Raw genomic sequence first — 27,999 nt, 5'->3', positions numbered from 1 at the left:
ACTGGTGGGTGGGGCCTCAGCTTCCTTTGGAAAATTCCTCCCAAATCATCCACGTGAACGTACATTTCACTTCAATTGACAGAAAACGAAATATTGTCCTTTTCTCGTCTGATTCCTAACAGCTTTACTAAGATACAGTTTATAGATCATGCCATTCACCCACTTGGCGTATACAGTTCAGTGGCGTGTAGTGTATTCACAGAGGTCCTTGTGATCAACGTCAGGACGTGTCTTCACACGGAAGGAGCCCCGCACCCACCGGCAGGCACTCCCCAGATCCCTCCCCAGCCACAGCCACCAATGTGCTCTGTGTCTCCGCGGGTTTGCCAGTTCTGGATGTTTCATGGACGTGGAATCCTACAGTACGTGCCCTGTGTGTCCAGCTTCCTTCCCTCAGCATGTTTCTAAGGTTCCTCACTTTGTGGTGGGTGTCAGTTCTTCCTCTCTTTTTCTGGCTGAATGATATTCCGTCACGTGGCTACGTCACCGTTTATTTATCCATCCGTCCCTTGATGAACATTTAAGTTGTGTCCACTTTGGGGCTCTTAGGAATAATTCTGCTGTGAACATTCTTGCACAGGTTTTTATATGGACGCTTATCTTCATTCTCTCCTACCTGGGGGTGGAGCTGCAGGGTCATTTGGGAACATCAGGTGTATCCTTTTGAGGAGCTTCCAGACTGTTTTTTTTGTTTGTTTTCTGTTTTTTAACCTCTTTATTGGAGTATAATTGCTTTACAATGGTGTGTTAGTTCAGCTTTATAACAAAGTGAATCAGTTACACATAAACATATATCCCCATATCTCCTTCCTCTTGCGTCTGCCTCCCTCCCTCCCTATCCCATCCCTCTAGGTGGTCACAGAGCACCGAGCTGATCTCCCTGTGCTATGCGCTGCTTCCCACTAGCTAGCTATTTTACATTAGGTAGTGTATATATGTCCATGCCACTCTCTCACTTCATCCCAGCTTACCCTTCCCCCTCCCCATGTCCTCAAGTCCATTCTCTACGTCTGCGTCTTTATTCCTGTCCTGCCCCTAGGTTCTTCAGAACTTTTTTTTTTTTTAGATTCCATATATATGTGTTAGCATACGGTATTTGTTTTTCTCTTTCTGACTTACTTCACTCTGTATGACAGACTCTAGGTCCATCCACCTCACTACAAATAACTCAATTTCGTTCCTTTTCATGGCTGCGTAATATTCCATTGTATATATGTGCCACATCTTCTTTATCCATTCGTCTGTCGATGGACACTTAGGTTGCCTCCATGTGCTGGCTATTGTGCTCCCAGACTGTTTTTAAACTGGCTGAACCTCATCTTCTTAATAATATAAATTTCAATGTATTCTATACCATATTGTGCTGTATGTATAAATATAAATATGTTTGTATAAAATGTATCCCTCATTTTACCTTTTTAATTTTCTTATTTATATCCATTTATGCTTTCATCTCTGAAGGCTTACAGGCACATCATTTTGTCACAAGAGCAGAGTTTTTCAGGAACCTTGATACGTTTCCATCCATTGGTGCTGCTAGCGTGTCGTAACATGGAAGATAAAGAATTGGAGCTTTTCCTTAATACTCGTCGTTCTTTCTGATTTTTTAATCTCTCTGCTTTCCTTACAGTGGAATCTAGTTCATAATCCTTTGAGCAATAGTGCCACCTTTTCCTTAAAATACATTTCATAAGTTGAACTATAAGGCAATTTGAATGGAGAAGAAGAGGATTTTTCGAAAGACATTGGGTCTCTTTAAATATACCCTTTGGAAAATCGAATTCTATTAAAATTTATGTGCCACCCAGCAAGCTCCTTGAGAACAAGGGCGAGTATTCAATCATCTTGTTTCTGTCCTTGGCGCCCAGTAAATGTGTGTTAGATGAATGACTCATTTTGCTGGGTAAACATATTTGGGGAGAGCATTTTGACACCGAAAAACATCTCCTAAGAGAGGTTGTTCTGCTGTGGTCCTTACTGATGATGTTGGTCTGCAGGCCTCTGGGTTCCTCTCTGTTTATACGGACTCTGCGTACACAGTTCACTAATATTGACCTCTATTTTGTGTCTCTTTGGAAAAATAAATTGTAGTGAAAGATGCTAGCAAATTGAATTTCAAAGAATAAACGTCAGAAATGCTGAATGTCAAAGGTTTAAGTGGATACCTTCTATTCTGGTTACACTCAGCAATTTCTAATACAAATAAGGGTAGTAAGGCCAGTTTTGTGATATGTGCCTTAGAGGGTCTTGGGATCAACAGTGTTTTCAATAAAATGGACCCGAGGAGCCTTTCAGTGGAGCCAGAGGGACCCTGGGGGACGCTGTTCTCTGTAAAAATCCACGTGTGGCTTCAGCTGCCACTTGGAATACTCGGCATCCATGAAACACAGTTTCATCATCACACAGAGGGCTTAGAGGGTCATAAACGCAACAGCGGGCTCTTTAAATAAGCAGAAAGGACATGTATGAGAAAATAAGGGAGGATCTCCAGCAGGGAAAGAGCCTCACTGGGAACTGCCACAGTGAAGCCAGTGCCTGCCAGCCCCATTGTGCAGACACCTCTCGGTTTGACACCCCCGGGCTGAACCCCAGCCACATGACCTTGTAAACGAGATACCACCGTTAGCGTGGACTCTGCTTCATGATCCTGGCTTTCACCCAGGTCTGGGGGAATGCATCTCATCAGAGGAGCGTAGGTCATGTGCCCTTCCCCCGGCTCCAGGGGAGTCTGAGAAAGGAACTAGTTAACGTGTGTAGTCCTGCAAGAGGAGCCCACCTCTGCCTGTCACAGTGGCGAATTCTCTAAAAAACAACAACAAAAGGACTGAGACGTCTGTGAGCCAAACAGATGACAAAGACCACCACCACATAATGTAAAAATAAAATGCCCCAGGTAGGAGCTCCGGAGACCTAACTCTGCTACAGAAAGCAGCCGTACACTCTGGAGTGTGTTATGTATGTGCTAGATATCTGTGTGAGACATTTATCCGTGAATTCACTGTATATGTATGAGATGTGCACGTGTAGCATGTATACATGTAATTAGACCAACACAAATGGAGAGAGAAATTGTGATGGAAACTGCAACGTTGCTAAGATGTTAATTCTCCTCAGATTGAGGTATCATCAGTGCAACCTCAGTCAAAGCCGATGCCATTCAAAGCAGCCTCACTTTTTAGAGAAACGGACAGGAAGGTTCTAAAATGTGTGTGAAAATGCAAAGGACCTTGGAAGAGCCAAAACAATCTTGACAAAGAAGAACAAAGTTAGACAACTCGCCCTCTCTGATTTTTTCCAGCCCGGGAACCAGCTGTCTCTTCAAGGATCCCTGTTGCCTTTCAGGAGAATGGTGTTTAGAAACCAAGATCTGGGCACTGGATGTGCTCACTGCTGGTTTCCTTAGCAGGCAGAGCTGGTATACACGCTTATATCTATAATTATTTACTTAGTCTACCCATCTGCGTCTGTATCAAGCCGAACATGAATTCATACCGATGTCTCTGACTGTAATCTAATCCAACATGGTTCATTCTAGCTTTTCTCCCTCCCCTTGCTTATCTGGACAGGACAGGTTTAAATTTCCATTGAGACTTCCTCTTTGAACCAATTCAGAAGACTGATGTTGTTTTGTTTTGTCTTTGTTTTTTCTAGTTGAAACACTCACTTTATGGTCGACTGATTGAAATTTATTGTACTGAGGTGCTATGCTAGTCAGCAACATTGTTAGCGTGTGTCAGACCCTACTGACTAATTCACATAAAGATTTTATTTTATCTTTTGCCACTTTGTCCAAGACAGTAATGATAGCTTTAGTTGATAGATAGCAGGCATGTGAGTATAGCAGGAGATCCAGCTCCTGGGTCTGTTTTATTCATATATTAAAAAAAAGTTTGCAAAGTTGATAAAGGCATTTCATTGATTAATCCTTAAAACAACCGAAACCAAATCCATGCCAAAGTTCCTCAAAAGATATTATCTCTTTCAGCATATACAAAGCCAAGGAAGGCATAGTTAAGGGGAGGAATATTACCTACATAGTATTATATATCAGCTTTTCAGCATGACAGAGAAAAGGTAGAGTTCCTCCATTTAGAAGCTGAGTCTCTTCTTCACATACTCTGCCAAAATACATAGTCTGACCAAAAGATGTAGGAGTCTTGATAATCTGCTCATCTTTCAATCCTTGCTAATAAAGATGAACAAATACTCATCACATGGACATCAAATAGTCTAATCAGATGGACCAAACAGGTCGCTTTTCAGAACCTGTTTTCATATCGAAATTGAGTCACTGCAGACCTAACTTTCAAATATTTGGGCATTTTCCAGAAATCTTTCTGTTATTGATTTCTAGTTTAATTTATTTTGGTCCAAGAACATACTTTGTATGATTTCTGTTCTTTCAAATTTGTTAAGGTTTGTTTTATAATATAGTCTGTTTTGATGAATGCCCAACGTGCACTCACTTGAGAAGAATACGGATGATGCTGTTGTGGGTTGGAGACCATCTGCCCTTAAGACAGAGAGCTGTTGGTGTCAGAATAGACCACGGTTTCTCAACCTCAGCAGTAGTGATATTTGGGGCCAGACGACTCTTTTCAGTTGACGACTATCTGTGCACGATAGAGTTTTGGTCGCATCTCTGCCTCTGCCCAGCACCCTGCCCCCCAAGTTGTGACAGCAGAATATCTCCAGGCATTTCCAGTTGTCCCGCGGGAGGTGAAATCTCTCAGGATAAGGAAAACTCAAAAAGACAGAATATATCGATGTGACAGAAGAGTGAGTCTAACCATCACAATTTAAAACTTCTGCTCACCAAGAGACTCCAATAAGAAGGGGACAAGGCAAACCACAAAGTGAAGGAAAACGTTTAAAATGCGTATCTGACAAAGGACTTGAATACAGAATGCATAAAGAACTCCCACAAAACAAAGCTATAAAGACAAATAACCCCATTAAAAATGGGGGTCAAAAGTTGAAAAGTCACTTCACAAAAGGAGATGTACAAATAACCAACCATCACATCATTAGTCATCCAGGAAATGAGGAGTAAACTTTAACGAGACACCACTTCACTTTCAGTACAATGGTTCAGCTTGAGAACAGTGACAACCCAGAATGCCGATGAGCGTGTGGGTGAGGGTTACAGAAAGGAAACTGTCAGCGTTCCTTGAGTCCTGAATATGAGATCTGCGCATTTCACGTGTATCAATTTGTCTCAATTTATCACGATGTAGTGGTATTTATTTTTCTATTCCTTGATTTCTATTTTAGAAAAAATGATGTTCTTTTGATGACTTCACCTAGGTTTGTTCTTTTCAAAAAAATCAAACGGTTGAAATGTTTCGTTCGGACAAAATCTGACCCGGAAAAATGAGGGCCCCATCTGAGCAGCCCCCCCCCCCCCGTCAGCTCCCCCAGGTGTGTCCTAAGACGTTTCTACCAAACTCCCAGACATGGTGCATTAGGAACACCTACGCTCCCGTCTGCGTCCCCGACACCACGACCCTGAGCACACCTCCGTTGTAGCACTGCCAGATGTAAGAAAGACAAACAGTGAAATTTGAGTTTCAGGTCAACAGTGCATTTTTTTAGTATAGGGATGTCCCATTTGAGACACGTTTGGAACATACTGATATTAAGAGGTACTTGCTGTTCCTCTGAACTTCGAACTCAACTGGGTGCCCTGCATTTTTATCCGGCAGTTATTCCTCCATCTTTGCCGTCTTCCGTGCCTGACGCTTTTCCTAGCACCCGCTCGAGGAAATCTGCAGAATTTAGTGGGAAGGTACAAAGGCCTTACCCCGCAGGGGGTGCTGGCCAGTATAATAATACATGTGAGGAACAGAGGAGCAGAATCAGAGCGGCAGGTGCAAACGGTCGAGCGAGGCACGAGGGGAAAGTGCAGGACGCGAGGGCAGCCTCCGCAGAGTATAGGAAGTTCACGGACTCCGGGCTGCAAATGAACCCCGGACGTCAGCCACCTCCTCTCCGGATGCGTTTCCAGCCACGTGACGTGAGCCATTCCTCCGTGAGCCCCGCCAGCCTTCAAGTCAGGTGAAGGAACCTGATTCTGAGCCTGTTTCCTGACCCGTTTCAGAAGCCTCCATAGAGGCGGGAAGGTCTCAGCTGTCCCCAGGCCCCGAGTGCCAGGTCCTCCAGTGTCACTTTTAGGGTCTGAGCACTTGCGTTGTCACCAACAGACACCCCAGCCCAGCATGGTGTAATTAGGGCACAAGCACACCTTCATCTCCTGCGACTGCAATTAAAGCTTAAAGGACCCTTTTAGTCTAAATATGGAAATAATCTGGAAAAAAAATTTTCTGAAATCACTTAATTGCAAGCTTATGTGACATGTGTGCTGAAAGACATTAGAATAATTTCCATTTTGTAGGAGGAGTAGCACACACACATGTATATCACACACACACACACACACACACACACACACTTTCTTACACCCCTATCTGTAATGATGTTTAGAATGTTCCATTCTCCATGTAATGCAGTGAAGACAGTGGTCATATATGCACGCCATTCCAGTCAGATTCCATTTATAAAGATGTAAAGTTGCCCTCTGTATCTAGAATAAACACATTTAGTTTGAAAAAAATTGTTTTCTTTTATTTCTCCTTCATACAACCTACTTAGAGTCTTTACTGATTTTCTAAGGTGACAAAAAGAGAATTGTTTATTTTGTCTAAATATTCAAGCATATCCACGTGGATCTGAATAGCTGAATACAGAGGCCTGGCATGTATTTTGTTACGTGAATTTGTTTTTACGGTGATCCGGAGTCACAGAAGAGGTTTGTGAGCCTGTGATCCAGCAAACCACTCTGACACAGTTTGCAGAGGGAAAGGAAGAAGTAGAAAACTAGGAAACCGCTTTTATACGACTCCTTTTCACCCTTACAGCTTTCCAAAATAGGTTTCCAATCTCACTTACGCCCATATGACTGTCTAACGTGGGCATCATTTGAAAGGGAAAAAAACTGGAAAAAAATGTTTCATGTTAGTTTAGAAAACGTTCTATGGTTTCCTCTTAAGAATTTCTGAGCCACCGGAAAGTCTATACATGAAGATGTATTTCCACGCCTGACAACTGGGATGTCGAAGTAGGAGGGAATAACTGAGGGGCTTTAAGGGAGCTTCAAAGTGGTATCAACTCCCGAAGACGGATTTCTGAAGAGCAGAACTCCGTCGTCAGGAATTGAGGGAGAGGGACAGGTCCTGGGGTCCCGGCCCCGGTTCCAGTGGGTCCCGGCAGCCCTGCCCCTCCACCGTCGACTCTCCTCCCCATCTCAGCTCCTGCTGTATCTGGGGTCTGGGATTCCTGAGGCTCGCTGGCCTTCCTGGGCAGTATTAGAAGATGCCAAGCTATTAAAATGTTGAACGTGCTATGAACCCTAATGAGGCACAGTTGGGTTTATTTTTGACTGTGTAAAACATTTGGTGATAGAGGACCAGACCTCCTGGGCCGTCTGCTCCTGTGACCCAGCAGCCGCCATCTTGGGGCTAAACGCGTGAGTTTCGGAGCCAGGCTGCCCGGCCCCGGAGTGTAGCGCTGCGTTCGCCCCGGGGGCACCTGGGCAAGGTGCGCCTCGGTCTGCCTGTTTGCACAATGAGGCCCTACTGTGTGGGGTTCCCGCGAGCGCTGAATGGGTTGGTACCGGGTCAGAAGCTTGCAGGGATCCAGCATAACAGTGTATAGCAAACGTTAACTGTTGTGAGTCTGGAAAAGAAAACAACCTGATTAGCTTTCTATAGCGGAAGCTCTTCTCTAAGGGGCTACCCTGTGTTGGAATAGGGAGATGGTTGGGAGGTTTTTAAAATGTATTTGAAACGTAGAATCACAAATACATGGAGTCGTGTGTGGGTCCCACCCAGCCACCACCAAAGGGGCATTTGCTGTAGTTCCGAGTCAGCCCCCGGCTCACGGCGCCAGGCTGTGGGCTGGAAATCTGGATACAGAGATCAAGAAGACACAGCCCTTCTCTTAAAGATTCTCAGAACTTCAATTTGAGAATGTTGAAACGGTGAAGAGCGGTGTTAATCAGCAGGGAAAGCTCTTCTATCGGAAGGAAGGAAGCTAAAGTGCTAACAGGTAGAAATCGTAGTGTAAGGTCAGCGATTAAAGGAAACAGAAGGAGAGGGGAACCCAGAAAGGTTTCATTTTTGCAAACACAAACAGGAGGCCGAGAGCCTGAGGGTCCGGGCAGCACACCTCCACACACACCACCGAGGCCGCGATGCTTAGGCCCCTGCAGGTGACCTTGGACTAAACACAGTGCAGGGGAGGCTGACGAGGTCACGTCCAAGCTAGCCTGCTCCCCACGTGGCGGCCGTGGGCGCTGTGGGTGGTCTCACACCTGCCTGCTTCCAGCTGCGGGCCCACGGAGGCGCAAAGGGACCCGCGGCCGTGCTGGTGCAGACCCCGGTCCGGAGCAGCGGGGCTGACGAGGACGTGGGCGGGGCTTGCACCCTTTACGAGCCAAGGTCAGCGCTGGCTCCACACTCACTTCTCTCCCATTCCCTTTCCTTTCTTTTCTTTTTTTTTCCTTTGTTTTTTTGTTTTGAGTAGAGAGAAGGAAGGTAGGAGCTGGAATATGTTATACACCTGGTTTTAAAACAAAAATTATTATTATTATAAGTTATGATATAAATTGTATTCTATTAATATCTAAAAATACATATTATTAATTTTACCCAAAGTAATGACTTTATAAGAAATGGGCTTTGCTTAATCAGAACTTTTCATTGAGCCCATTTTTTTTCTCTTCTGCCCCATTTCTAAAGAAGTAAGGCACAGAGAAAACAATTTACATCAAGAATTTACTTTGAAAAACAAGGGAACATTCTTCAGTCGAATACAGAGTCAGAATTAACAACCTGATATTTATACACATTTTTATACACAGGCCTGGGCACTGATCCTATTTCATGTTCCCATTGTGATCTGCAATATGAAAGAAGAATAAACTCATTATCTGTGTCCACATTATTCCAGGTTGGGGTCAAATAAGAGAAATTCCTACTATATTGTGGAAAGTCTGTCACCAAAACCTGAAAGGAGTTCGGTTAGTCAGAAACGTAAGCTAAGCTGCACCTTCTACATGCCAGACACCCTCAAGGTTTCCCCGTACTTCTGACATTTTGCAAAATAACGAGAAGGGATACCAGAGGAAATAGATTTTTAAAGCTGTTTGAGAGAAAATGATCATCATGGTAACAAAGTACGGATGTGATTTCACAGTCTGCTCTCTGCCTGTATTGCGTGATCTGCACAACTTCTCATACGTTAAAACTGAAGGCAAGCCTTTGATTTTTTTTCTTTTATTTTTCTGAGCGTGTACCATGATTTTTATGAGACTCTCATGGTTTTTTGACCCCAATTCGCTCTTATGGTGTGTGAGTTACCTGTGCTTTCAGCCCTTTTTTATTCTATGTGGAGCGATCCTAATGTCACTACCTGATCATGAAAAGTCAGGTTTCAAAGCAACTTTGCAAATAGGCTCCCCTGTTGCTTTTGAGGAAATCGCGTCTGTGCGAGTGTCTGTTGGGCATGTTTACGTGCGGCAAAGGTGTGTCCACCGCAGGACGAAGTTTGGTAACAGCCTCCGGGCGATGCTCGCACAGGCCCTGCGGCGATGCTCACGGAAGCCTCTTCTCTTCTCTCCGTGTCTTTCCTGTAGCCAGAGCTACCTGCAAGCTGCCAGTGACGGGCCTGCCGGCCACAGCCTGGACCCCTCTGCCAACTACAGCTCCCCGAAATTCCGCTCCCGGAACCAGAGCTACATGCGGGCCGTCAGCACCCTCAGCCAGGCCAGCTGCGTCAGCCAGGTGGGGTCCCTCCGCCCTCCCACCCCGCCCTGAGTCGGCCCCTGCCAGGGCCGCGAGCCGCGAGCAGACGCACATTCCAGCCTGGAGTCGTCCTGGCCTGGTTGCGCCCCCGGGAACATTATAAGGTTAATTGCGGGGGGCAGGGGCTGCATTTATGGCTCTGTCATTCTTTCTCCCACCTGCTCTGAGCCGGGGTGGCTGACTAGCTGGCCGTCTTGGCCTCCGTCCCCTCCGTCCCCTCCGTGCTGAGCCTCCGTGCTGAGCCTCCTTCCCTGTGTCACGCCCCCCATGTGGAGGGTCTGGGTCCCACCCCGAGGGGACACACAGGGTCTCCCAGCGCCAGCTGCCCAAGTTTGCTGGTGTTTCTGGGGACAGACACCCTCTCAGCTCCAGGAAAGCCGGCAAGGTCACACCCTCCCTTATGCTTTGAAGATGCCAGGTGGCAGGTGTGTCCAAACCTTCCCCTTGGCTTCTTACTGCTTGAGCGAGACGGAGGCCCCAGATGGAAGAGGAGGACCTGCCGGGGGGCCTCGCCGCGTCCCTACAGACCTTCTCCCTCTTCCCCACTGGACCCGGCCCTCCTCACCCCTCACATCCTAGTCGCCGCTTCGTACACGCCGCTGCCTGCTTCTCAGTGTGCCTATGACCCAACGTATGGCTAGTGCGATGGAATATTTTCAGTCTCGCCCTGGGATTCACAATGTGGCCATTGTCATGGGAGCGGGCAAGCTCTGGGGACGGGACAGCTACGCCCACTCCCTGGGCAGGAAGACAAATCGGTCCCGAGGGGCTTCCCTGGTGGCGCAGTGGTTGAGAGTCCGCCTGCCGATGCAGGGGACACGGGTTCGTGCCCCGGTCCGGGAGGATCCCACATGCCGCGGAGCGGCTGGGCCCGTGAGCCATGGCCGCTGAGCCTGCGCGTCCGGAGCCCGTGCTCTGCAACGGGAGAGGCCACAGCAGTGAGAGGCCCGCATACCGCCAAAAAAAAAAAAAAAAAAAGGTCCTGAGGCCGAGGGCGTGAGTGAGGCTCTGAGCTGCTCCTGTTGCCCCTGGGGCGGCATCTGTGCTGAGGCTCCGCCTGGCCGAATCTCCTAGGTCACGGTCCCTAGACAGTCTGCGTTTACTTTGTTTCTGCTCATCCGCCATTCGGATAATTCTGCCGATGCTCCCTTTTCCCAGGAACCCGGGAGGCTCCGGGCTGCGGCGGATGCTTCGTTGCACATCAGGACGGGTGCCGGGGCAGGGGGATGTCACGAGACCCGCACGGGGGCAGGGGGCCCCCTGCATCCTCACTCACTGAAGGAAGGACGTTTGTCTTCCTCCGTGTCAGGTCCTGCCGTCGTCTCTTATCTTTTTCTCATCTTTGAAAAGCTGTTTCCGTGTGATGGTAGCTTCTCTCTGTCGTGCATCCTTTTTTAAAAAAAATTATGGTAAAATATACATAACATAAAATTTACCATCTTAACCGCTCTTCAGTGTCCAGTTCAGTGGCATTAAGTACATTCACATTGTTGGGCAAACACCACCATCATCTGCAGAACTTTCTCATCTTCCCAAACTGACACTGTCCCCACTGAACGCTGACTCCCCTTTCCCCTCCCCCAGCCCCTGCCCCACCGTCTACTTTCTGTCTCTGTGGATCTGAGTCCTCCAGGGACCCATGAGTGAATCATACAGTATGTGTCCTTCTGTGTCTAGTTGATTTCACTTTCCCCCAGGTCCATCCATACGGTAGCCTGTTTCAGAATTTGCTTCCTTTTTAAGGTTGAATTATGTTCCATTGTGTGAATGGACCACATCGTGTTTGTCCATCAACAGACACTTGGGTTGCTTCCCCCTCTTGGCTACTGTGAGTAACACGGGTGTACAAGTGTCTGTTCACGTCCCTACTTTCAGTTCTTGTGCATGTATACCCAAGAGTGGCATTGCTGCATCAGACAGGAGTTCTAGTTTCAACCTTCTGAGGAAACTCTATATGGTTTGTCACAGCGGCTGCCCCATTTTTCACCCCTAGCAGCTGTGCGCACAGTCCCAGGGCCCCCATACCCTCACTGTCATGCTTGCTCTGGAATTGTCATCCATCCTGACGCCCGAGGAGCCCGCCCCCAGCTGTATGTCGACCTCTCTGCTACCAACGGGACAGTCACCTTTCTCACCATCTTCCCAATTTTCTCTTCTTTGGTTTCTCGGTGCCCACATTCTCCAGAAGCACTTTAAGTGCTTTTCTGCGTTTATAGTTCACAAAAGAAATTGGTTGCTTCAGCCCACGCTGGTTATTTACCACACTGGCTTAACGTCCTCCTGGGACATTTCCAGCGGGCCCGAGCTGTGGTTTGAGTTGCCAAGCAAAACACCCACTTTTCCAAATCTCCCTCAAGCTAGTGAACGAATCAGCTCTCAGAGAACAGGTCATTTCAGTTCCTGTCTAGACCAGTTTGAGATCCTTCTCAACTACTTGTTTGGGTGAAAAAAAAGTCCCCTTCATTTCTAGAACCTCACTGATCAGTTTTGTAGCTGGAAGCAGTGGCCGAATGGTCCTCACGGAAATGTCCATCACTCGTTTGTGGAATGCACGTGCAAGGTTGATAGTGTCTCTTCCCGATGGAGAAGCTCCTGGGCGCAGGCGGGTTTGCAGAAAGGGAGGGATCCACCGAAATCCTGCGTCCTGGAGCTGATGGACGCTGGCAGCATGACTGTTTCTGGCTTCTTCAGGTTGTCTAATGTGGATCTTTGACGTAAATGACATAACACAATCTGAGCCTTTTTGATGTAATTCCACATAAGGGAAAACTTAGATTGAAAGGAAGTTGTACTCCAGAAAATGTCATATTTCAGACCAGTGCGAGTGTTTCAGATGCATTTCCCTCACTAGGCACCCAAGGCGATCGTGGTGGGGTGTCGTCATTTGTCTTTGCCCTGAATTTGTGTGTCTCTTTCCGACGTCAGACACCCTCAGACCATTCGGGTGATGCAGTCGCCCATTAATTTTTCTCTGGTCTTTTCTGACTGAACAACCTGAAGATGCTCTTTCTTACCCTGGGCTTCGGGCCAGCAGTCCCACCTTTAAATCCCCCTCAGCGCCTTCCTCCATGGGCTGTTCTCATTGGGATTTGTCCAGTGAAAGGAAAGGAGCCATTATTCTAGCTCCTGAATAATCTCAGGTAGAAGCAGGGGAGTCAGGTAGAGCATCTCAGGTAGAAGCAGGGGATTCAGGTAAAGCATCTCAGGTAGAAGCAGGGGATTCAGGTAGAGCATCTCAGGTAGAAGCCAGGACACATACCCAAGTCTGCAGTTAGAGGTGGGCAGAGGTGTCTTCCCTATTGAAGGGGAAATCTGATGCTTTTACCTGCTTTTACTCTGTGAACAATTAGAGGAAAAGGATTAATTTGGTGTTTAAAACAATACTTTTTTATTTACCTGTCAACATAACCGGGGGTGTTCAGGAAATTGTGGGTGACATTTCAAGCAGTGGAATGAATGACTAATGGACGTGCTGGGCTGAGACAGTGACCAGGTCGTGGCAGCTGTAAGGACGCGGCTGGGAGGAGTGACTGGGTGCTGGGGAGCAGAGGGGGTCGGAGGGCAGAGTCTGCCTGCGCAGGGAGACCAGCCCAGGTTTCCAGGCCCCTCCACGAGCCCCGTCTGTGGCCTCTGCCTGAGCCCTGATTCCACTCACACCTTCCCACACCCCCCAGAGCCTCAGCCCTCCCGTGTCAGGGTCACCGCAAGCATCCCCACACACGCTTCCGTGTTAACATGTACGGTGCCCCCCGGGGGGTGGGCCCTAAATACAGGAGCAGTGAGGGCGGGGCCGTCCATCCAAGTCCCCTCCAACCACGGGGCAAAGACCAGCCACCCAGGCCCACCCCCGCCTCTGCCCACGAACCCTGGACCTGGGAGCAGCTGCACGTCACCTGCCCAACTGGGGCTTTTCGTTCTTAAAATTCCCATCCCTCCCCCACCCCGTGCTCTTTAACCTTTCCTTAGTGTTCTATGTCACTTTGTTGGGTTTCCATTTAAAACCTCTAGACTTGGCTCCTGGGAAACACACGAAGTGTTACCACCTAGAAACCTCAGAAGGCATGTCCCGCCATCAGCTGCACACACAGAGGCCCTCAGCTCACCGACGGTCGGGCCCCTGCGTGCACACCTCCTACGACCCCTCCATTAGCCAAAGCCTGATCATTTCTTTCTGAAATACAGTTGGAACGTTTAGGTTCCCAGGGTGACTCTCTACCTGGAAATTAAATCTCAGGCTTGAAAATAATGACTTTACCTGCGGAACCATCAAACAAAGCGCAGGCACTACCATCCCAGACTGAAGGAAACGGCATCGCCGGAGTCTAGGTGATACCCGTGCTGTGTGTACCCAGCGGCACCATCCCGGACACGGGCCTGTGCTGCTCTCCTGGGACAAGGATGTGAGCGCATTGCCGAGCTGGGCGCTAGTTTCCAGGACGCTGAGAGGAAGCAGCGTGAGATAGCTTGAGCCGTTTCCATGAGTCTCGCGGGTACGGCCTCCACGCCTGGGGTTGTCTGAGCTGTAAACAGTCCAGGACGCGAAGGCATCACCTGGAAACGGAGAAAGAGGGAAGACTAACGTGTGAACAGCGTGCGAAACTCTTAAGCTCCCCGTCTCTCTTGCGCTGGTAGTAACTACCAGCCATGCTTTAAAGTTCTGCCTCGGGGTCCACAGGCTTTCAAGGACATCTTGGGAGTTGGCGGTTTTCCTTAGTGTTTTGTAAGAAATAACACAATAAGCTGTTTCCCAAGCGTAACGATTCCCAGTGCTGATTTCACATTAATTATGCTGAAAATGGAAGACGGTAAGTGAAGGTGGGGGTGACCTGTGCTCTCTTTTCTTCTGCGACGTGGCCGTGATGACCTTGGCTGGGTCTCGCCGTCACCCGGGCTGTCGGTCGTTGCAGATGAGCGAAGCGGACGTCAATGGGCAGCTCGAGTCGGTGTGTGAATCCGTCTTCAGTGAAGTGGAGTCTCAGGCCATGGACGCCCTGGACCTCCCGGGAGGCTTCCGCACGCGGAGTCACAGTTACCTCCGAGCCATTCAAGCTGGTTACTCCCAAGACGATGAACGTATCCCCATGGTGATTCCCTCTGACGTCAGCTCAACTGCTAGACCCTCGGCAGGTAAGGCACACCCTCTGACCTTCCGGGGACACGTACAGGCATGTGCTACCTCTGTCCTGCGAGGAGTGGGTGTAAGTCACCCTGCAAATGTTTGGACACTTCCCAGTTACGCTTGTGACATGCTCCTGTTTGCAATGGTGTGTCGAAACATTTCTTTCATAGATAACCTTTCTTTTTCTTAGGATGAAATCTGTTGCTTGTCAGGGCACTTTACAATACTCAAGGAGAGTCTTCATAAAGTTTTATATAGGAAAATTTGGATGGTGATTGTGTTTCAAATACCAAAGATTAACAGATTGCAGGAAAGCCTCAGCTGACGTGCGATGACTCCTAGGGTCCTTCGGCGCGGGTCCAGCCTGAGTCTCTGTGGCCTGGTGAGGAAATCCATAACCACGATTCAGTGCCGCAGAGCAAATTGATTGTTAATGTAAATTCACTCGTCTGGGGGCTGTGCAGGTTCAAGGTCAGTTTCCTTCAGTTCTTAGGGAAAACCACGTCCACCCCTTTGAAAATTTACCACCTAAACTAAATATCACTGCACTATGGTTATTTATACAACACAGTGAATAAGCATGGCCTGGGACACCCCTAAAACAGTCAGCATCAGAGTCGCCGAGCCGTATAGAAAGGCCGAGCCGAGCAGCCCAGGCACAAGCAGTGATGCGAAGAGCGTGAGATCTGGACCTGCGGTCGTGTGGGGTAGGGGGAACCGGGACAGTTCTGGGAAGGACTGGAGAGAAGCCGGCTCAGGTGACAGCACTGGGGACCAGAGCGGGGGAGGGCCCGTGTCACCACGCCACGGACGGAGCTGGGTGTGTCTGAAGCCAAGACAGTGAGCGCGACTTTGGGGCGACTGCGGGTAATGACAAGTGCAGGCCTCAGGCCGCTGCCGTAAACCTCTGCTGCCCCACGCAGCACCTGTAGGTGGGACGCACGGCGAACCAGATTCAAACCCGCTCCATCATCCCTCTAAGACCTTGGGCAGGTTAGCTTGTCAGATTCTCGGCTGTCCGTGGTGTCCAAGAGAAGTGGTAGCTCTGAGTAACTGATTAGTCAGCCCGAGGATTAGTGAGCAGAGTGCTGTGGGCCTCGGTGACCTTTTTATGTTGTCCTGTGGCCCCGGGTGGAGGTGGTGATGCCCTCCGACGGCTGAGCCCCGGGCCTTCCTTCCGAAGAAACGCCGGGAGTCACCGCGGGTGCTGTTCAGGAAGCCCGGCCCTGCGGGAGCCACGCGGGGCTGCAGGGGCGGCCATCAGGGGCTTGTGGGTGGCAGGACTGCACCCCTTGGGGACCCTGTTGTCCATGAAGTCGGGGACCGCCCCTCGTAGGGGTGGAAAAAAATGTGGAAAATGAGCAAACCTAGGGAAGCAACAAGCCTTACCGTCCTTGCAGTTTATAAAAACACACTTAAGGGGTAATTACTGATATAGTCACCCGTATTCGCTGAGTGTCTCCTGTGAGTAAGTGACAATTAAGCTCTCCTGGCCTTCAGAAATGCTTTGAAACAATAATTACCTAGTGGGAAATGACTTTATTGTTTATAGAGCTGTCATTCCAGGGAGAATAAAAATAAAACAGGTTTCATAGAGGTAATACAAGAACCAGTGCAGAGCTCAGACTATAATTCTGATTTATGTACATATCATATTACCAAGTACATTTTTGTATTCCCAACATGTATGCACCAAAAAAAAACCCCATAATGCTTCTCTTCAAAGTTTCTCCTGGATCTTGGCCTAGTAATGGAGTCACAGTTTCCTCAAGACTGTGGTAGAGCCAGAGAGCAGGCGTGCCTTCCAGAGTTAGGGAATGGTCTGGGAAGTAAGAGAAGAGATGGAAAACCTTAGGAGAAATATCGAGTTGCCTTGAAATAATTGAGATATCGAATTACAAGTTGCCTTTTTGAAGAAATGTAGGTGCAGATGGATCCTTAATTCCTCCCTTCCCTGTTTTACTGTAAGCATTGTAAACTGAATATTTATATTTCTTTCCTAAATAGAATTGAGATGGCATGCAACAGTAGTCTACTTAATAAGACTGTGAAAAATACGAAAGAAATGAGAAACCTCTGTCTGGAAAAACAAAAGCATGCAAGTGAGCAGAATGTAAATGCCCACTTTCTATTAAAGCTGAACTTCCAGTTAGATTCAGAGTCTCCTGTCAGAGAGGCAAAAACAGGGTTTCAATGGTTTTGTGTTAAAATACTGCTTGGAAGATCATATAACATTTAATAGCTATCCTTGGTTGACGTGTGCGTATGTGTGGAGAGAGAGAGAGATTATTTTGACACATTGATTTTCTTTCATACTTCTAAAATTGGCTTTTGAAAATAATTCCCAAAAAACATTATTTGCAAAGACATTCCCGGTGATTATTTTGAAGAATAAGATTTATTTAAATGTTTCTTTTTGAGCTTGAAACATGAAAATTGGTGTTCTTTTGTTGTCTCACCTATATGAATGCAAACATGTAGTATTAATATTCTTCTAATAATAATTAAATATCAACAATATGCATGAAAGCCTCATTAAGAGCTTTAGGATATGTACTAGGCATTCTATTTTCTTTATTTTTAAAATTTTTTTATACAGCAGGTTCTTATTAGTTATCTATTTTATACATATTAGTGTATACATGTCAATCCCAATCTCCCAATTCGTCCCACCACCACCATACCCCTGCCACTTTCCCCCCTTGGTGTCCATACATTTGTTCTCTACATCTGTGTCTCTATTTCTGCCTTGCAGACTGGTTCATCTGTACCATTTTTCTAGGTTCCACATATATGCGTTAATATATGATATTTAGTTTTCTCTTTCTGACTTACTTCACTCTGTATGACAGACTCTAGGTCCATCCACATCTCTACAAATGACCCAATTTCATTCCTTTTTATGGCTGAGTAATATTCCATTGTATATATGTACCACATCTTCTTTATCCATTCGTCTGTCAATGGGCATTTAGGTTGCTTCCATGACCTGGCTATTGCAAATCATGCTGCAATGAACATTGGGGGGCGCATGTGTCTTTTTGAATTATGGTTCTCTCAGGGTATATACCCCGTAGTGGGATTGCTGGGTCATATGGTTGCTCTATTTTTAGTTTTTTAAGGAACCTCCATACTGTTCTCCATAGTGGCTGTGTCAATCTACATTCCCACCAACAGTGCAAGAGGGTTCCCTTTCCTCCACACCCTCTCCAGCGTTTGTTGTTTGTAGATCTTCTGATGCTAGGCATTCTATTTTCAACCCTGCCAGGTTCATGCTGCTAGTAAATGTTTTGCTTGTTTGGGGGGCTTGAGTTCACCGGTTTTTCCCTCAACTCTTCAAGGCGGTGGTGATTCAGCTGAAACAGACGCTTGCGATCTAATCTCCAGGGAGCTGAAATAGGACCAGAATCCACTGCTCAGCCCTGGGACCTGCAACCGTGGGCGTATCTCCATCCCACTATTTCTCTTGTTACGAAAAAACCCACTTACTGATTAGGGTCCTCTCGCTAAATGAAGTGGCTTTGAAAACACCTACTTTCATTTCACACATGGCTTCTTTCTCATCTGTGAAATGATTTATCAGATAGATTTACTTGTCTAAATACGCATTTCACCCGATTTTCCTAGGGAGAGGAGGTTATTGATATCATGGAGGAAAATTCTATAAAATTACATTATACTGATTTTCCTCTGGGTCAAAAATTGTCTCAGCATATGTCAGAACTGATTCCAGAAGTCGTTACAAGGAAGGGAAAATCCATTCAAAGCACGACAGAGGAAACAGCCATAAACCTTGTTTTATTTGGTTGTTTATGTTTCTATGGTACCTTGTCCCTGAAGCACACATCATGATTTCCAGTTCCCAAGACAGTCTCCATCGTGTGCAGTCAGGCACCTTCCTAAGCTCTGGCCACGTGACTCCAGCCTGTTCCCCCATGACGTCCCCTCCAACTCCCACCCTCCTTCCTTCCTCGAGCCAGGACCCTTGGGGATTCCATGGGGCCATCACGACAGCAGGAGTGATCAGTCACTATAAGAAATAACTGTTTAACTTGTGGAGAAGTGAACCATTCAGATTTAACATTTAACATCCTACGCCCTGAATAATCAGTGATTCAATAAATGAATTCATGCTTGCATAAAGAAACAGATGGATGAATGAATCATTCAGCTAGATTTTAGGATCCTGCAGAGATCCAAGCGCTGTGGGGCCGACCCCTCAGACCCCCCAAGTAGCCCGCCCCCTGCACCTGCATCCCCCTCTTTGCTGCGCACCTGGCCGTGCTTACCTGGAGCTCTGCTTAGCCCTCCAGCTGGTCCCCTAAGTGCCTTCTCACCCACCCTCCACCCAACTTTCTGAAAATTCATCCTGGTCCAGCACTGCCCACCTGGTACCCCCATGGTTTCGTGGTTTCCATGAGCCGAGGCGACAGTGTCTGCACTCAGTGTGTGACCTGGATGACCTGGCCCGGCCCTCAGCTGCCCTCTCACCCCCTCGCCTGGCACTCACCCCTCCTCACAGTCTCTCACTTCTGGGCTTTGGCATATCCTATTTGCTGAGACCAGAATTTGCTTTTTCGGATTTTTTTTGCCTAATTCTTAGCTATGCTTTCAGAGTCAACCCAGGAATCATTTCCTCCAGGAAGCCTTCACTGATTTGCTCTTCATCTAATTCCTTCCCTCCTATCCCCCTATCAGATGCGTTCCAACAAAAGTACATATTTACTAAAACAAAAAAATCCTAACTTTCATTTATGTTTAAAATGTACTGGGAATTCCCTGGCAGTCCAGTGGTTAGGACTCCACACTTTCACTGACGAGGGCCCGGGTTCAATGCCTGGTTGGGGAACTAAGATCCCACAAGCCGTGAGCTTGGCCACAAAAAAATTAAAAATTAAAAAAATGTACTTCCCTTTTAAAGATATAGAGATATGAGATGGCAAAACATTTAGGCTACGGTAGCAAATTATATTCACTATTTGCGTATACTTACATCCTCTCATAAATATGTTTAGAAAGCATCGATACAATGGCTTTTATTTCTTACAATATGTTAGTTAAAAAGCAAGTTATTTAAATTCACAAAATTATAAAATATTAAATTAAAGCAAGTTATTAAAGCAAGTTATTTAAATTCACAAAATTATAAAATATTCTAAGAACTTGGAAAAGAAAATAATTTTGCTCTCAGGAAGAAAGAGTGTAGCAATGCTTTTCAACCAAATCACTCGCCGTCAGGATTTAGTTTTCTTGCGATGAGGTAGAAAAGAATTAACATTGGAAATCAGAGAAATGTGTCCATAAAGTCCTGTATGTACACAGAGTTTATTGATTATCTGGACTTAATAATTTTCCATACATTATCTTTAAAATGCACTAAAAAATATAATGCACTTGTTACTTTTGCAACTTCAGATTTTTCTTCTTTGCTTATGGTTTCCAAGAAACACTTTGACAATTTAATGTGGTGTATTTGGACTTACACAAAATGGTTTCCTGTTAGGTATTTCTATTTTCTGGAGAATTCGCCTTTAAGAAAAATTATCCTTTGAAGCATCGTTCAGAAAGGGAAGAGGAGACTGCCTGAAGCCTGTTTGTCTTATGCTATCACTGTCTTTCCCATTCTGTTTGCTAGTGGTTGGTTGATGTTTGCTTTGGACTAGTGGTTGAGGACTAAGGCGTTTCCAACTGAGGAACGTTGGAAAATTCTGTGTGTGATACCGGTGATGGTTAAGCTTATGTGTCAACTTGCCAGGCTTGCGTGTTTAGTCAAACGTTATTCCGGGTGTTTCCGTGAGGGTGTTTCTTTGACAAGTTAACTTTTGAGTGAATAGACTGAGTGAAGCAGATTGCCCTCCCTAACGTGGGTGGGCCGTGCCCAATCAGTTGAAGGCCCGAACAGAACAAAAAGCTGACCTTCCCCGGAGTAGGAGAGGATTCCCCCTGCCCGACTGTAGGAAATCTGCTTTTTCCTACCTTAGAACTTGAACTGAAACATCAGCTTTTCCTCGGTCTTGGGCCTGCCGGCCTTCGGACGTTAACTTACCCATCAGCTGTCTCTCCCAGCTGGCTGACAGGCCCCCCAGACCTCCGGTCCTGACAGCCCCCATAGTCACATGAGCCAATTCCTCACAATAAACCTCTTTCTCTATGTATGGATACATTCTCTTGGTCTGTTTCTCTGGACAAACATGACTAATACGGTATCTCCAAAGAATATTTCTTCAGGTTCTGTATTTTAAATGGTCAGAGTATTTACACAGAGAATCTTCACCAGCAGGCCTTCTCTCTCTCTGGCAAAAACCTGGACTTTAACGAGATAGATCGGAATCTTCTGTCCTTGTGGCCAGGGGGACGGGGCAGGGGGAGGGTTCATTAAGATGAAAGGTGTTTTCACAGATGTCGATAAGCTACGTTTGAAAATGATCAATCAGGCAGATCTAAAAGTATGAAAACACTATTCGTTTCAGAAAGCCGGCTGTTACCAACAATCACGTGACAGGTTTTAGGCACGTCCAGGGAGCTGGCCTACAGGACAGTGTGCTCCCTGTGGACATGCGTGGCCCAGGCTCACACCCAAGGCAGCAAATGCTACCTTCTGGGGGCCACACCCTCCCCTGGGGCCCGGGGACATCAGAGAAAAGAAGTCCCATTCGGCGGTTCAGGTGAGTCCCTGAGAGTGTCCCCGCTGCCGGGACTGGGTTGGCACTGGATGGGTGACTCGTTATCCAGGGCTGTCAGCATGCCTGAGCCGGAGGGCAAGTGAAATTCTGGTCTAGGAAGAGAACCGAGGGTGGCAGCCAGAGAAGCCAGTGTCCATCACCATAAAGGAGGGAGTGAGAGGCCCAGCATCAGAAGCAACCAAGAGACAGTCAACTGGCTGAGGGAGGGCCCAGGACTCAGCAGAAACAGAGCTGCAGGGCCCGGAGCTCATCCTGACTGCTGGGTTAAGGGCATGTAGTTCCAGGGAGAAGGTTCCCATCCTCACCTGGCAGGTCTGCAGCTGACGCCCTGCAGGAAACTGTAACAAGGAAGCTGGCAACAGTCTCCCCACAGAGGCCACGGGCTCCAGAATTGAGGTCCCCAACCTGGAATCCATGGGCCCCTGGGGGTCCCTAATATATCCAGGAATTCGGGGCCACATGAACTGAGCTGGGATAAAAAGCGGATCTCTACTTTTTCTGACGTCTAACTGTAACTCACAACGCCCTGGGTGAGGAATGCTACGGAACACGCTCACATTAGCAGTGCTGACTCAGAGCGCGGGAGTGTCAGTTCAGAGTCGCCCTACGATTCCTGCAGGGATCTTGGAAACACCGTTTACGCTCCTCAGGCTTTGAAATTACAGTAGTTATTAGTCCCGTTGCCGGATCTCATCATGTACTGCATTAATGGATAGGAACATATCACAAACATTTTTAACATTTTGATGATTATATTTTATGTAACTTTTTAATCCTCTGCATTTTCGTTTTTGAATTTAAAACGTTGTCCTGAGAAGGAGGGTGTCGGCCTGACCGAGCTGCTGACGGGTCACAGCCCAGCGGCAGGTGTCGCAGCAGGATTTCTCTGCTCGATTAGTGCAGTTTTCAGTATTTGCAGTATTGGGTTTCCTTATAGATAATCGATATCAGAAATTATTTTAACTCTTACTGTTGACTGTCTTTCCTCCACTGCCACGAGAGCAGGCGCCTTTAGGGGCTGTTAAACACTGTATCAGAAACTTCTAGAGCAGGGGCTGGAGTTTACCACCCACGAGTGTTCAGTTTGCATCAAAGGACACAGTACACAACAGGGGGACGGTATGCATCCAGAGAGGCCCAGGGTTTCTTTGTCCTCTCACTGCTGGTCACACAGAACATGCCTTCTGATAGCAGCAGCAGCATGTGTGCAAACACTGCAGGGCGAGGAGGCCCAAGGTGTGCTCGGGGTGGGGTCTTTCGTGGTGCGCTGGCCACACGGGCACCTGCAGCTACATGACCAGTCTTACCCCACCAGGCTCTGGTGAAAGCAGCTGGAGATCACAAATGCCGCTGTCACTACTAAGCAAGGCTGTTACTCACAGGCTGTCACATCCTGCCCAAGACAGTGCACAAACCATGGTTCTGGGGCGTCGTTGATCTTTGGTTACTGTATTGCCTAGTATTAGCCAAGGTCAGGACCACACTTGGGCACTTCGGGATTTGCTGCAGCTGAGTTTCGATTTGCCCAGTCTCCTGCTCTGTACACCTGGGCTGTACAGGACTCAGTAAATATTTGTTGAATGTAAGAATGGTTGACTTGAGAAGTTACAGTGTATGAAATATTTAAATCTATTTACACTAACAGTTTGCACTCACTTAATATTTAAAATTCAGTATTTAAACTCCCCCTCTGCTAAGCCCTTCGCTCAGACCTCCCGTTCCGCTTTTTCTCTCGCTGTTTTTCTTTGGACGGTACCAACTCATGGTACCCACCAACTTCTTTATCAGATATTCAGTGTGACATGTGAGTGGATCACCTACGACTTAGCTGTGCAAGAAATAACACAGTAGTTTATTTTCTTTAAATCAGTTCAATACCAATTCTGAGTGTCCCACCCCTCCTGCCTTGGTCATTTTGGCTGAACCCAGGGCATTGCAAGGCCAGGACTCCCATGTAGCATCAAGGCATCTGGAGGCCCCCGGTCACGGACACCCGCTGCCCTAAGGTCTCCGTGTCCCTTTCCGCGTGGCCTCAGGGTTCTTGGGCCTCCACTGCATGGTCGGGACTCAGCTTCTCAGAGACGCACAGGTTCTCCTCCTGCCGCCATTCTCTGCAGAACTCTGCTCTCTGCCCTCTCCCCGCTGACCCCTGGGCAACCTCTGTTGAGTCTAGGTTTTTACCAAAGTCAAGACAAGGTTAAGCTGGAGTTACCTTCCCCCAACAAAATCTTTGCAGAGAGGGACCCCAGAGCTGCTTGCAACGGGAAGAATTGTGGGAAAAAACATACAAATAATATCCCGAAGTTTTATCCTGCGATGTAGGTCAAGTGCAGAGGTTTTCCCAGAATGGCAGCAACCCATGCCTGTTAATTACTCCTCAGATGACATCTGAGAACTTCTGAAAAGCGGTCCTTAGTGGCCCACTAATTGCAAAATCATTTCAGGTGATCCTTCCAATTTTGATGTTGATTCCCTGAAAAGGTAAGAATTATTCAGGCATAGAAACTGAATTGGAGGGAACTGCCTTTCTCTAACATTGAGGATGTCCAAAAGCCAAATACAGATAGCTCAAAATATTTTTTAAGTGATGAAAAAATTCCACCGCTAACTTCCTTTTGCCTTTACAAAGATACTGGAGTTGTTCAAAACTCGACCTTATCGTTAGTGCTGGCTGGCTATCATTTATTTTCAGGAGAGGTATTAGGCCAAAACAATTTGTTTAGGCCATTTTAACATTCTCAGGTTTGGAGGAAGAGATTGAATGAGGTTGAGGTTAATCTTTCAACCCCTTTTCAGAAGCCAAGAAAAGTAGAATGCTACACACATATACATGGTGAGCTTGGTTTATGGTTTTAGGGATTTGGGTTATATCTGCCTGGATTCCTTTCAGATGACAGATAGGTGGCAGTGAAACATTGTAAGGAAATAGTTCTATGGACCATAGGAAACACATATTCATATGTGTAAAGCATTCCTTTATAAAATAAATAATTACATTGGATTTATTTCATCCTAACATAGCCGCTAAGATGCAGAGCCATGCTGTGCTTTTGAAACACAAATAATGGGAGAGCTTTGAAATTCCCAGAGGATTTATCGTAAAGAACATTTACACTTCTGTTTATCGGTTTATTACTTTTTGGAAGCCAAGAAGGAGAGGGATAAGGAAGAATAAACTGATTGATCGTATCCAGTGTTACCGTGAGTGTAAGACATAAGAAGGGAAAGGTTCGCCAGCTAAGGAACAGTGCTCGTTTCTGGCACGAACAGGTGTAGGTCCGCTGAATTCCTGGAGAAAAACCCATACGGCAAATATGGGGCAAGGCCACCTTTCCAGTTCTTTAAATTGTCTGTGTGTGCTGTGATCGCTTTCTCTAATGGACAGTTGGTGTTTTCTTTATCGGTTCATGGGTTTATAGCAGGTCTTTCCTGCACTGCCATTTTGATCAGTCACACAATCAACAGAATCAAATCCACAGATTTTTATTTTGTGTCTAATGTCTCTAAAGTACTAAAGAGATGCTTCATGAAATGAAGGGAAACAGAATTTGCAATAGATTTAGAAGCTCTGGACACTCTGCAAATAGATAATCACCGTGCTCAAATTTTCTCTGCTAATACTTGGTAGTTAACATTTGATCCCTATGGTGAGTTATTACACAGTGGGCTATGATTCACGAAATGCTCAAAGTTCTCTTCTCTTCCGAATATTTACGGCATGGACTTAGATCCTAACTGTGGGACAGAGGAGTCTCCTCCCACATACTCTTTCCTGCAGACTGAGGCTTAGTTGTCACGGTGAGGGAGTTTTCTGAAAGGCTTGTACTAGGCGGCAGACGGTGGCAAAAGGAAATGAGTTGCTTTGGCACTTGGAGTTATTGAAGAGGCAGGTGCCGTGTGCTTCTCAAAGGATGCTCAGAGCCTACGTCTGCATCCCTTGTATGTAGATGACAGGAGCATGGGGACAGAGTCTCTGAAGCAGAGGTACTTGGGAAAGGACAGATACAGGCTCCATTGCTATTGCTCCAATCTCGGTCTCCGTGCCTACTTCCGCCAAGAAAATCCCCATCAGCATAATTCTTGCATCACACGGCAAGCATCTGGGGAGCAGTGCTAACAGAGAGACCCATTCACTCTCAAACCTACAACCCAAGGTCCAGGTGCTGAAGCCAATAGGATGGACAGGTGTCCTGCGTGGCTGAGACGGGGAACCCGCTAGGTTCCATGTGTTCAGTGGGCAGCCCTGAGGCTGGCAGAAATGAGCGAGACCTGTCACAGCAGCGGGAAAGTCCCCTGGGAGTCCAGGGTCCTCAGCGTCAAGCCGAGAGCGTCTTCCAGCTCAGCTCAGCTCAGCTCTTGATCAGCGACCCCAGCTGTCCTGGTCCTCAGTCAGGCGTCAGCTCCATCGTCAGGGAGGCCCAAAGCCCCAGGGTGCCCAGAGGGTGGAGGCCACAGAGGCAGCTGTGGGCAACTGGACCTCCATCCCTCCCGAGGATGGTCTGCGTGGCCCTTTAGCTCCTGCCTGCAGTGCTCGGCCACCAGACGCCTCACACGCAGCCCTGATGTCTTTGTTCACTGCGCGAATCCGCAGAACCACCGGGGCAGGTGGAGTCTTCTCCCCACTGAGAGTTAGACGCAGGAAAATGCCTGATTGACTGGGCACCTTCCAGGCTGCAGAAAAGCTTCTGTTTCTAGTCTCAGTCTGGATTTGTGCTCATCAGAGCCAAATATGAAAGGTTAGGGAGAAGAAAGATGGATGCCGTCCTGCAGGTGTGGACGCCCACGGCAAGCCCCGCCCACACTCCAGGCACTTAGAGGCCCTGCCCCTGACTGGAGGTCAGGGAGTTCCTTTTCTGAAGCCCCATTTGAATGATTCCTCTTTTCCCTTCAGTTAAGTTGGCGTTTTTTCTAGTCATGCATTCATTAACATGCAGGTGTGGAATTTAGAGATGTTTGTGTTTCTCTCCTTTAAGAAAATAATTCCATGAACCTGGTGCTAACTGAATATTAAACTAGAAAAGTCAATTGGGTTTTATACACATCGTGGTACTTTTCACAAACGTCATGAAGTTGCACTTGGAGTCTGTCACCTAGAGCATCCTGTGTGTTTTAATGATGTGTCTGGCTCAGCGTCTCCTCTCCCGGGACAAAAGACCAGGAAAGCCAGGATTTCCTCACTCTTGGGTCCCCATGGCCTGGAATGTGCTAAACATTGAAGAAATAGTTGCTGAGTTTTTAATGAAAACAATGAACAAACGGGTTAATTAGTAAGGGATGTTTTTCTCTCTGAGCTGCCCTCAGGTGGTAGCGCTGTTCCCAGTGCAGGTGGTTTTCACTCTGTGATTGATGTTACGAGTTTAGAGAATAAAACTTTTCATGTGACGTTGACAGCACACTGCAGTCACCAGCAAACATCCAGGGACGCGTGGATCAGCAAACCAGCCCTTTGTGGGGACTCATTTAGAACCTCTTTGTGCTTCGTTACAGACTCTGCGTCATCTGTTTTCCAGCTCCAGGTGTCAGGGCCAGGTTTTCTTTTTAATAAAGAATATGGGGGGAGGTGGAGCCCAGGAATGGCGGGCAGCTGGCAGACCGACACGTTGCCAGCAGTGTCTGAAAAGCACAGTAAATGGCCACTTTGGTCCATGTCTCATCTCCTCCCTGTTTTATCTCAGGGCGGGGCTCGGGGATGACTCACTGTGCAGTCTCCATGCCAACCTCTCCTCTCAATGCACCCTCTCCTGCAGGCCAGGGAGGGACACGATTTCCTGGAGATCGGAGGCTGCAGTGAGCCCTTCACGCTGTTAGAGGCCCCTGGTTTTCAGGGTCCCATTATTAATGGGGAATTCAGAGCAGATATAGTTCCATGGCCAGGACGAAGCAGGAGTTCACAGACACATTGTGTTTGCACAGTATTTGTCCTTGTGCTGGGTCTGCGAGCTTTGTAAGGGAGTTGGATCCATCCTTTGCAGAAGGTGAGCGGGGCCTGGAGCCCCATGGCTGCTGACGGCGGTGCCAGGATAGGGCCAGGGTCTCACTGCGTCCAGGCAGAGCCGCTACACCCCATCCCACGCCCCTAGTGGCCGCCAGCATCCTGGCCGCACGAGCTGTTCGTGCTCAAACTGTTAGTGGTTACTGATTCAAGCAGGCCCAGAAAGGTCACCGGGAAGCCCCCAGCCGGGAGCTCTGATTTATTGGCACAGCTGACTGCTTGATCTCAACACGGCACACACAGAAGATGCCTCTGGCGCTTGTCCTGTGCGTCAGGATCGATGACTGTGTGTCTGTTTCTACTGCAGTCACCTGGAGATTGTGACTGTGTTGTCCGTATTAG

General features: G+C 47.4%; 1 protein-coding gene across 1 annotated transcript in view; it reads left to right on the top strand.

Annotated features, from left to right (window-relative positions):
• The window catches only part of DLGAP2 (DLG associated protein 2), a 96,162-nt gene that overhangs the window by 32,356 nt on the left and 35,807 nt on the right, over positions 1-27,999 (top strand). Inside the window, exons 3-4 of the mRNA XM_027122562.1 lie at positions 9,695-9,842; positions 14,771-14,990. Of these exons, the coding sequence (XP_026978363.1) occupies positions 9,695-9,842; positions 14,771-14,990 (368 nt within the window). The remainder of the gene's footprint in view (positions 1-9,694; positions 9,843-14,770; positions 14,991-27,999) is intronic.

This window comes from Aethalodelphis obliquidens, unplaced genomic scaffold (assembly GCF_003676395.1).
Source record: "Aethalodelphis obliquidens isolate GAN/ISIS:26980383/991018 unplaced genomic scaffold, ASM367639v1 scaffold25, whole genome shotgun sequence".
NCBI lineage: Eukaryota > Metazoa > Chordata > Mammalia > Artiodactyla > Delphinidae > Aethalodelphis > Aethalodelphis obliquidens.
This window is presented reverse-complemented; position numbering and strand designations above follow the sequence as displayed.